Source organism: Dama dama, chromosome 33 (genome assembly GCF_033118175.1).
Source record: "Dama dama isolate Ldn47 chromosome 33, ASM3311817v1, whole genome shotgun sequence".
In the NCBI taxonomy this organism is placed as follows: domain Eukaryota; kingdom Metazoa; phylum Chordata; class Mammalia; order Artiodactyla; family Cervidae; genus Dama; species Dama dama.
In genome coordinates, this window is record NC_083713.1 from 9031151 (window position 1) to 9042578 (window position 11428).

General features: G+C 43.8%; 1 protein-coding gene across 1 annotated transcript; it reads right to left on the reverse strand.

Moving 5' to 3' along the window:
• Positions 1–825: 825 nt before the first annotated feature.
• Positions 826–6043, reverse strand: LOC133050919 (anaphase-promoting complex subunit CDC26-like). Its single transcript, XM_061135225.1, has 3 exons — positions 5878–6043; positions 3304–3407; positions 826–2171 (listed from the first exon to the last, which is right to left on the reverse strand). Exon 3 carries the CDS (start codon positions 1408–1410, stop codon positions 1087–1089), a length of 324 nt encoding a protein of 107 aa, XP_060991208.1. The 5' UTR covers positions 1411–2171; positions 3304–3407; positions 5878–6043; the 3' UTR covers positions 826–1086.
• Between the last annotated feature and the right edge of the window lie 5385 nt (positions 6044–11428).

An 11428-nucleotide genomic window follows, 5' to 3' on the forward strand; every position in this document is an offset into this window, starting at 1 on the left:
TCCTATCTAAAGAATGCTTGCTGGAATTTTGAATGGGGTTGAGTTGGCTCTATAGAACAATATGGGCAGAAGAGACATCTCAACACTGAGTCTTCTGATCTATTAGCATGGTATTTCTCTCTATTTTTTTAAAGGTCTTTGTTAATTTGTTGCAAAAGTTTGATAGTTTTCAGTGTACAGGTCTTAAATATATTCTGTTAAATTTATCCCTACTTAATTCATGCTTCTTTTAAGATTCATTTATTTTCGGCTGTACTGGATCTTTGTTACTATGGGCTTTCTCTAGTTGCAGTGTGTGGGCCTTCACTGTGGTGGCTTCTCTTGTTGTGGAGCATGGGCACCAGGGCACCCAGTTTCAATCATTGTGGCTCATGGGCTTCCCATGTGGCTCAGACAGTAAGGAATCTGCCTGCAGTGCAGGAGACCCGGGTTCAATCCCTGGATTGGGAAGATCCCCTGGAGGAGGGCACAGCAACCCACTCCAGTATACTTGCCTGGAGAATCCCCATGGACAGAGGAGCCTGGTGGGCTACAGCCCAAGGGGTCGCAGAGAGTTGGACTCGGCTGAGCGGCTGAGCGCAGCACAAAGCACATGGGCTTTGTGACACACAGGCTTAGTTCCCCTACAGCATGTGGGATGTTCCTGGACCAGGAATCAAACCCCTGTCTCCTGCATTGGCCGGTGGATTCTTAACCACTGGACCACCAAGGAAGCACTTATGTTTTTAAAATGCTATTATAAATGGAATTCTAAAGATTACCATTTGCAATTGTTGGTTGCTACTATATAGAAATACAATTGATTTTTTATTTTATTTTTTATTTTTTTTTTTTCCCAAAAATATATTTATTTTTAAAAACAAAAATCAGACAAGTTTTACCGAGTCATTTTCCAGAGACAAACCAGAGTGTGAATTTCAGCTTTCAGAGTGAAAGTTAAGCATCCGTAATCTCATGCAGAAGTATTTCTCTGCAGGAGATAAAACATTCTGCCTGACTGAGAGCACTCCATTCTCTAAATCTTGTTTGCGTTTCCGCCATCATTGTACTCCATTCCAGGGCTCTGGCACGCAAGATAATCCACCTCTAAAACTCAAAATTTCCAAATTGAGATGAACGACTGTTGGGCTTTGGTTGGGGTTTATAACCAATTCGATCATTAATCATTTGTTCCCGGCTCTTGGGATCACTGCTGAGTCCAATGGCACCTTCTCCATCACTGCCTCCTACAATGTCCACATCTTCCTTTTGTTTCTTACGGGTCTCCAGGTCCTTTCGAATGCTCTCAAACTCCTCAATATCATCAAGTTTCAGCTCCAGGCGGGTTGGTTTTCGTCGCAGCATAATGAAATCAACACAGCTCACAGGGTTATCCTCAAGGTCTAAATAGGTCCTCAATGGATAGGTCATTCATTCAACAAACAGTTTCCTGTGCTCCAGCTACTGAGTTAAAAGGCATAGTCACAGTCTCTTTTCAGGCCTTTTCAGTCTCTTTCCGGAACCTCGGCGACCACCCCGAATCATCCGCTAAGCCAACTGGACTACACTTCCCACACTGCCTCTGAGTCTCTCTCTTCGCAGAACCTTGTCCTCCGCGTGCTATTCTCGGAAGCTCTACGGATCACATCTCTCTCAACTCGCCCAGACTCCCTCCTACTACGATCCAATTGATTTTTTAATATGGAGACTTTTTTTCAGTTTTATTGAGATACAGTTAACATATAACATCATATTAGTTTAAGGTATACAACATGATCTGACATATGTATGCAGTACAAAATGATAACCACAATAAGTTTAGTAACCATCTATCACCCCATCTAGTTATAATTTTTTTCTTGTGATGAGAACTTTTAAGATCTAATCTCACTGCAACTTTCATACATGCGATACAGCATTGTTAACTATAGGTACCATGCTCTACATTGCATCCCCAGAACTTATTTATCTTATAACTGACTTCCTTCACCCATTTCCACCCCCATTGCTTCTGACCAACCTGTTTCCTTAATCTGTGAGTTGTTCTTTTTTAATTTCACACATTATACAGTATTTACCTTGAAGCTGAGTTCTTGATCCTGCAAGCATTTGCTATTGTGAACAACCAACCCAGTTTGTCCAGGATTCTCCTTATTTTTGCAGTAAAAGTCCTACATCAGGTAAACTGTTCCCTGGGATGAGAAAATTCCAAGTTTTCAGTAACGGGCACGAAAGGTTGGGGGAAAGGTACAAGCCCCAAAGGTGACCCCAAAAAGAGAGGCTGAAAGCCATACGGGTTTTAGTACCAAATGGACATGGCACTTTCCCTAGTTTTGACTGCTGCTGATGGCAACCACAATTTGCAGTTCCTGATAATGGATCATTCATTATAACCACCCTTCCCAACCCAGGGATTCAACTCAAGTGCACTGTAATCTAAGGCATGAACATCCACTTTGCTTGTGAACTGACTGTTGTGATTTGTGTTGAGACAGTGCTAGTTCAATTTTTAACATGGTGAATATTGTGTCCATGTTTTTTAATAGTTCAGTTGATGAAAATGAGAATGATGACAATACCAATCAGTGCCAGCAGGAATCAGACATGATGATCATTTAGAAGTCTAAACAACTGTAATGTTTGGCTGCACTGGGTACCAGTTGCTCTACACGGGTGCTCTAGTGCAGTGTGCAGGCTTAGTTGCCCCACGGCATGTGGAATATTAGTTTCCTGATTGAACTCACATCTCTTGCATTGGAAGGTGGACCACCAGGAAAACCCCATAACTGTGTTACTTTACTGACTACTGGCATAACATATGCAACTGGTTTACGGTGGTAAATCAAAAGGGGCATGCTTCACAATATGCAGAAAAGAATTTGAGGTTGGGCATGGTTGAGAAGGGCTTCCCAGGTGGCTCAAGGCAACCCACTCCAGTATTCTTGCCCGGAGAATCCTATGGATAGAGAAGCCTGGTGGGATACAGTCCATAGGGTTGCAAAGAGTTGGACAGGACTGAAGCAACTAAGCATACATGCAAGCACATGGTTGAGAAAGGAACGTAAAAGTAGAAACTGATATTCACAACTCTTCAATGAGACAGCCAAGGGCTTCTAAATTAATCAAAATCATTTTTTCAGTGTCCCCCAACCAATTCGCAGTTGGATATAGTGGCCACTGGAGGAAACACGCTAAGTTAAGACTATACTACAAACCTACAGTAACCAAACAGTATGGCCCTGGCACAAATATAGACATAAATCAGTGAAACAGTATAGAGAGCTCAGAAATAAACCCATTCACTTATGGTCAATTAGTTCTTACCTGCTGAGTGTCTTGCAAAATTGTCCACAGCACAACTATTGGAGTGTGGTTGTTTCCTGGGATACCAAGGCTTTCATGATAAAAGGTGTGGTGACTTCTGTTTCCTAAAAACATGCAAAAGCATTTAATAAGTCACTTGAGTTTCTAGAAATGGAAGAAGATGATCTTCTGCAGACATGTGCCTGCCTACAAGACAGCTCTCACTGTGGTCAGTCATAGACCACAGTTAACCTGCCATAGATGTGAACAGGTTTATATAGAAGGGATCAACAACAAAGTCCTACTGTATAGCATAAGGAACTATATTCAATATCCTGTGATAAACCATAATGGAAAAGAATATGAAAAAGAATATATATATAAAACTGAGTCACTTTGCTGTAGAGAAGTAATTAATGCAACATTGTAAATCAACTATACTTCAATTTAAAAAAAACTTAGTCTTCTACAAAACCATCTTTTCAAAGTGTGGGACAAGAATAATGACCTTCTCTAACATGCGGATAGACTGAGAATGGGGAAAAGGGTTGCAAGCAGAAATCCCTAAACTGTTCTCTAAAACTGTCTGATCTTTGAAGAGGCCATTCAGACACCAAAAATGGGTGAGCTGACTGCACCTGATTTGCTCAATGTGATATGTAGGTAGTAACAAAAACTCATATAATGAAAAATGACTCAGTTTGGGGGAATTAAAACAAACATCACCAGAAAAGGACAGCCAGTTTAAGCCGGACTTGATCATTTCTGTACTAAAACTGGAAATTATTTGTAATTTCCCAAGTTCAGATATCATTGGGCTTTAAAACCATTTTTCCTAAGAATAGAGGTTTAGCTTATGACATCCAGAGTGCTTCAAAATGTTTAAAAAGAAGGCTATTTTAGACATGGATGTCCTACATACTGAATTTATAGATGTAAAGAAACTCATAAACAGCTGGTCTACCAAAATCAGCCTGTAGGTACAAAGTGGATGCACATTTTTGGAGAGCTGGAAACTAATCCCTACAGTCTAAAAACCTGCTGTTGTTAGTAAGACCCTAAGTATTCCACGCTCAAATGATTTGGTTGAGAGGATTGTTAGCTTGATGCCATTACATTGGACTGACAGCCGGAATCAGCATAAAGTTGGCTTAATAACAGCAGAGTTGCAAGTCAAAGAATTTTATGTTTAACCGCATTCAGTTTGATCACTACATAAAGGAAGTGTTCCCTAAAGGCTGCAGGCAAGGACGTAGAGGTAAAAAAAGGCTTTGTATCATAGGACAGCAATGTCACTGTTATTTTTTAAATTAAATATTGGTAATTAGTCCTATTATATTTGCTTTCTCTTTTTTAAAAGTCTTATATGTATCTTTTTAAAAAAAATTTATTTTTGTACAGCAGTTTTAGGTTCACAGCAAAATCCAGGGGGGAGTACAGGCACTCCCATATACCCCCCACCCCCACACATGCATAGCCTCCCCCATTATCTACATATCGGACATAGTGGTACAATTGCTACTATGAACCCACATTGACACAACATCATCAGCTAAAGCCCAGAGTTTACATTAAATTCACTGCTGATGTTGTGCTTCACTTATTCATCCCCGTCACTAGCTCCACCCCCAACTCCTGGAAGCTACTGATCTTTTCATTCTTCTCATAGTTCTGCTTTTTTCCAGAATGTCATAAAGTTGCAATCATACAGTACATAACCTTTCATATATATGTATTTTAACACAAAATCTAAGTAACCCATAATGGGTTAAAATAAATTGCCCTATCAGAGGACGGAAACATTCTAAAACTATTTGTATATTTCTTTCTCAGACATATTACTTGTTTAATTCGTCCTACTATGAATTATTGCCATTGTGACTAATCCTATTGTTTAAACAATAGCGCTTATGTAACAGAAAAGTAAATACAGCATATATAACTTCAAATTATCTATATTCATATTTTTCATATTTTAATAATGTGTAATTCTAATATGTATCATTTCAAATAAATGATTTGGTCATTTTCTATATTAATACACAAAGCGTAGAATATTTTTACATATTACTAAAGTGAAAGTGAAGTCGCTCAGTCGTGTCCGACTCTTTGCGACCCCATGAACTGTAGCCCACTAGGCTCCTCTGTCCATGGGATTTTCCAGGCAACAGTATTGGAGTGGGTTGACTATGGGTATAAAAACGGCATTTTTTACCTATTCCATTATTACGGGTTTGGGCGATACCTGGTACGCCTGTGCCCCAGGTGGGATCACTAAGGCTGGTTTGCTCCACTATAAGTCTACCTCCTCCGGTCCCCGGGCGCTGTTTAAACCCCAGGGATCCAGAGCCTTCAGACACCTGGTCGCTGCCCCCCAAGGGCTCACAGTTTGGTGACGAAGCCAGACACGAAACAGGCGGAGAAGGTGCCCGGAAGGGTGCCCTGGCCACCTTGGGGCGGACCCTGACTAGCTCCTAGCAGGCCCGGTGGGAAGGCTGCCTGGAGGAGACCAGCCGGGGCTGCACCGCGGGGTAAAAGGCCGGGACGGGGGCGTGCGATCCGGTGGGCGGAGCCGCCGCCCGAGCCTCTCCTCACCCAGGACTGGCTCCACCGGACCTGCGCAGCAGGGGTCTCCCTCCGGGTCTGCGACCCGTGCGCTCTGGGTGTTACGCGCCTGAGTCGCGCCAGGGGGGGGTCGTAGTCCTTCCGGGCCCAGGCTCTAGCGCGGCCACTGCGCCCGGCCACGCGGGTTGCCCGGCCCCACGGAGGTCAGGATCCTGCAAAGCTGCTCCTGCGCCCCGGCCCGCGCCGCTCCCCTACCTCCACCGGCCGTGCCGCCCGCCCGGCGCCCCGCTGCCGGGCCGAGGCGTGTGCTGGATGCACGCCTGCCGCTGAGTCAGCCCGTGAGTCAGCGCCCCCTGACCGCCGGCCGCTGCGTCTGGGCTGCAGCTGGGGACCAGCGCGGGGAGCCGGGGAGGAGCGAGGGATGGGGGAGGGGGAGAGAGCGGGAAGGAGAGCCGCTTCCAAAGCGAGGGTCTGCAGCCCACCGCCTGCAGGCTGTCCCGTGTTTTTGTTCAACCCAGAAGCTAAAAATGACTTTTACATTTTTAATGGTTTTGAAGTACCGAAAAAATGATTTATTTTGTGACAAACAAAATTACATAAAATTCAAACCTCAGCGTCCGTGAAAAGTTGTATTGGACCAGCAGTGCGCATTTGTTTAGTATTGTCCGTGGCTGCTTTGCACGTAGCTGCAGAGCTGAGCGCTCGTGAGGCGCTGCGCTGCCCCCAGAGCCAAGGCTCTTCACTCTCCGCACCTTCACAGGAGGCGCGCTCAGCCCCGGCTGTTGAGGTCACTTGGTTTGCAGAGAGAGCAAGTCCTGGGCTGGGGGTGGGGACGGCAAACTCAGGCCCGAGGGGGATTACCACCCTGGGAAGCTTTCCAGACCAGCTGAGCTGCCTTAGGGTTTGTCAGCAGGCGGGAGAGCCTCCAGACCTCTGTGGTTGAACTTGCTAGGTTCTGGGACAGAGGGCTCCCGGCTGCAACCCTGGAAACCAGGTTTGTCCCACACCACCCCTGCGAGCCCTAACTGCGCTGTAGCAGGGTCCCCCGTGGGGCCACAGACTCCCAGCTGAGTGGTTTTTGCTCCTGGTTACCCATTAACTGGCTCGTCCTCACGTAAAATTTCAAGGAAGTCAGGCCTGCATGTTTATTGCCAGGTGGATCCCTGGTGATGACCTACCCTATCACTTGCAGCCTGGGGAAAAGAGTCTGGGTGAACCTTTATGACCGATGTGGCTCAAGGCAGTGTTTTTCAAACTTAAAAAAAAAAAACCTCAACCCTCAGTAAGAAACATATTTTACATGGTAACAAGTTTCACAAAACTACCCTTTATACAGTGATGCATTCTTGCCATTTTCAATTCCTTTCTCTCTTCCTCCATCCCTCTTGAAAGAAAAGCTTCCTAGGAGTTAGATATATTTTTACAGAGACTATTGAGGAAAGTCTCAAACACAGAAAAGTAGAGTAATATAATCGGCTTTCATGTACCAGTCCCTGAACTTCAAGAGTAAAGTTTTGTCCAACTTGTTTCATCTCTTCCCCTCCTTTTTCCCCAGAATATCTTTCCTATTTTTCAAAAATTATGATCATGAAAAACAAAATGATCACGAAACACTAAATTGATTTTTTGACCTACTAATAGGTTGCAGCCTGTTGCATGTTGGTGCAAGTCCCTTCAGTCATGTCCAACTGTTTGTGACCCCATGGACTACAGGCCACCAAGCTCTTCTATCCATGGAATTCTCCAGGCAAGAATACTGGAATACGTTGCCATGCGCTCCTCCAGGGGATCTTCCCGAACCAGGGATTGACCTGCATCTCTTACATCTTCTGCATTGCAGGTGGATTCTTTACTGCTGAGTCACAGGGGAAGCCCTGCAACCTCTTAGTGCAACATAAATGTGTTTGATGGCATCCAGACATATCTGTCTCTTCTCTTTTCAGTTCAAAACACAGCAGCAGGAAAGGTCCTCCTTCACCTACTGGAGGAGGCTTCTGGCTCTCAGTCTCCATGACCCTCCTTGACTTCCTTTGACCGAAGTCAGAGCTCCCAGCCTCTATGGGCAATAAATACACGTACCTGTTTGTTATTATCTGATGTGCATTAAATTCTTGGTAAATAACTGTGATAACCTGGGAGGGCAAGGATTCCAGAAATACATTTGCTTCATTGACTATGCTAAAGCCTTTGACTGTGTGGATCACAACAAAATGTGGAAAATTCTTAAAGAGATGAGAATACCAGACCACCTTACCTGCCTCCTGAGAAACCTGTATGCAGGTCCAGAAGCAACAGTTAGAACCGGACTGGTTCCAAATCATAAAGGAGTACATCAAGGTCAAGGCTGTATATTGTCACCCTGCTTATTTAACTTATATGCAGTGTACCTCATGCAAAATGCCAGGCTGGATGAAGCACAAGCTAGATTCAAGATTGCCGGGAGAAATATCAATAACCTCAGATATGCAGAGGACACCACCCTTATGGCAGAAAGCAAAGAGAAACTAAAGAACCTTTAGATGACGGTGAAACAGGAGACTGAAAAAGCTGGCTCAAAACTCAGCATTCAAAAAACCAAGATCATGGCATCCGGTCCCATCCCCTCATGGCAGATAAATGGGGAAACAATGGAAACAGTGACAAATTTTATATTCTTGGGCTCCAAAATCACTGCAGATGGTGAGTGCAGCCATGAAATTTAAAGGTGCTTGCTCCTTGGAAGAAAAGCTCTGACCAACCTAGAAAGCATGTTAAAAAGCAGAGACATTAATTTGCCAACAAAGGTCTATGTAGTCAAAGCTATGGTTTTTCCAGTAATCATGTATGGATGTGAGAGTTGGACTATAAGGAAAGCTGAGCGCGGAAGAATTGATGCTTTTGAACTGTGGTGTTGGAGAAGACTCTTGAGAGTCCCTTGGACTGCAAGGAGATCAAAGTGAAACCGTTTACCTCAGATTAGCACATGAACCCAGCCAAAACCCACGATACCTGGTTTCAGGACCTAATGAAGCTCATATTCTTGATGTCTCATCGCAGAAAGAATTCAGTGAGAGACAAAGTAATAGGTTCAGTTCAGTCACTCAGTCGAGTCCAACTTTTTGCAACCCCATAGACTGCAGCAAGCCGCCTTCCCTGTCCATCATCAACTCCTAGAGCTTACTCAAACTCATGTCATCCAATGATCTCAACCTCTGTTTTCCCCTTCTCTTCCCACCTTCAATCTTCCCCAGCATCAGGGTCTTTTCCACTGAGTCAGTTCTTTGTATCAGGTGGCCAAAGTATTGGAGTTTCAGCTTCAACATCAATTCTTCCAATGAATATTCAGGACTGATTTCCTTTAGGATGGACTGGTTGGATCTCCTTGCAGTCCAAGGGACTCTCAAGAGTCTTCTCCAACACCACAGTTCAAAAGCATGAATTCTTCAGCACTCAGCTTTCTTTATAGTCCAACTCTCACATCCATACGTGACTACTGGAAAAACCAAAGCTTTGACTAGACGGACCTTTGTTGGCAAAGTAATGTCTCTGCTTTTTAATATGCTTTCTAGGTTGGTCATAGCTTTTCTTCCAAGGAGGAAGTGTCTTTTAATTTTGTGGCTACAGTCACCATCTGCAGTGATTTTGGAGCCCAAAAAATAAAGTCTCTCACTGTTCTTACAATACACAGAAGTGATAGGTAGGAAGTGGATTTATTCAGACTCAGAGAGAAGCACATTCCACAGAGTGTGGGCATTGCAGAGGGTGAGTGTGGCTGCAAAATGTGGCATGGTTAGGTTTCATAGGCTGACTAATTTCATATGCTAATGAGTGGGAGGATTAGTTCATCTATTTTGGAAAAGGGGTAGAGATTTCCAGTAAAAATGGGCCATGGCCCACTTCTTGGTCTTCTGACAGTGACTTAGAATTGTCCTGGTGCCTCTGGGCGTGTCATTTCCCTTGCTGATTGAGGATCAAGGTCTAGTCTTGTCTGCCATCTTGGTTCCATTTGATTCCAATCCATTTATGTTGTGTCCTTGGGCTATGTCATTCTTTCAAAAAGTTGTTTCCTTAAGGTTACAAAGTCAGTCAATTCCTAAAGGAAATCAATCCTGAATATTCATTGGAAGGACAGGTCCTGAAGCTGAAGCTTCAGTACTTTGGCCACCTGATGCAAAGAGCGAACTCATTAGAAAAGATGCTGATGCTGGGAAAGATTGAAGGGAAGAGGAGAAGGGGACGACAGAGGACGAGTTGGTTGGAAGGCATCACCGACTCAATGGACATGAGTTTGAGTAAGCTCCGGCAGTTGGTGAAGGACAGGGAAGGCTGGTGTGCTGCAGTCCATGGGGTCAAAAAGAGGTGGACATGACTGAGCAACTGAATAACAACCTGGGAGGGAGGGCAGGGAGGTAGGGTTGGGGGAGGAAGGAGCTGGGGATAGGAAGAAGACTTTTCACTGTTGTGTTCGAATTTTGTTGCATGTATATACTTTAAAATTTTTATTTAAAGATATTTCAAAACTACACAAAGGTGTCAGGAACAAATGTAACACCACTAAGTCCATATACTCAGCCTTCCTCCCCTCCCCACAGACAACTCCAGCTAGCCTCTGTACTGCCCAGTGGGAGTGGATGAAGCCAAAGAAATAGCCTTCAGGGCAGCCCTGAGTTGAAAGTTATTTGCTCTCTTGTAGGCTGCCCCCTCCCAACACTGTCTGCCAGCACCCAGTCTTTTTATTTTGAAAATCCCACGTGTCATTTGCTTGTCATGTCTCCTTGGTCTCCTCCCATCTGGGACAGTTCCTCAGTCCTTGTCCCTGGGGCAGTTATTTTGTAAGATATTCCTCATTTTGGGTTTGTCTGATGGTGGTTTTTTTTTTTTTTTCGTTACTAGATTGAGGTTATGCATTTTAGGCAAGAATACCACAGAAGTGATGGCGTGCCTTTCTCAGGATACCACATCAGGTGTTGTGTCTAATTATTGCTCTTTGCTTTTATTGTGCTTTGCTTATGTTGCAATTTTGTTTTTAAACAAATTGAAGGTTTGTGGCGACCCTGCATCAGGTACATCTGTTGCACCATTTTTCCAACAGCATTTGCTTACTTTGTGTCCCTGTCTCACATTGTAGCAGTTCTCACTTTTTCCGTATTATATTTGGTATGGTTGTCTGTGATCAGTGACCTTTCATGTTCCTACTACCTCTCACTGAAGGTTCAGAAGATAGTCAGCACTCTTTACAATAAAGTATCTTTAAAGTAAGGTAGGAACATTGTTTTATTAGACATAGTGCTATTGCAAACTTAATAGACTATAGTGTGAACATAACTTTTATAGGCACTGGGAAAATAAAGTGTGACTTGCTTTCTTGCAATGTTTGCTTTGTTGCAGCAGTCTGGAACCCAACCCAAAACATCTCCCATGTATGCCTGTACTAGTCATGGTAACTTTAACTTTGATCACTTAAATGTCTCCTTGAGCTTTCTCCACTGTTACTGTTTTCCTTTGTAATTAATAAACATCCTGTGGGGAGAAGGTTTATGACTATGTAAATATCCTGTTTCTCATGCTACTTTTCCCCCTCTGAGTTTAGATTAGATCATAC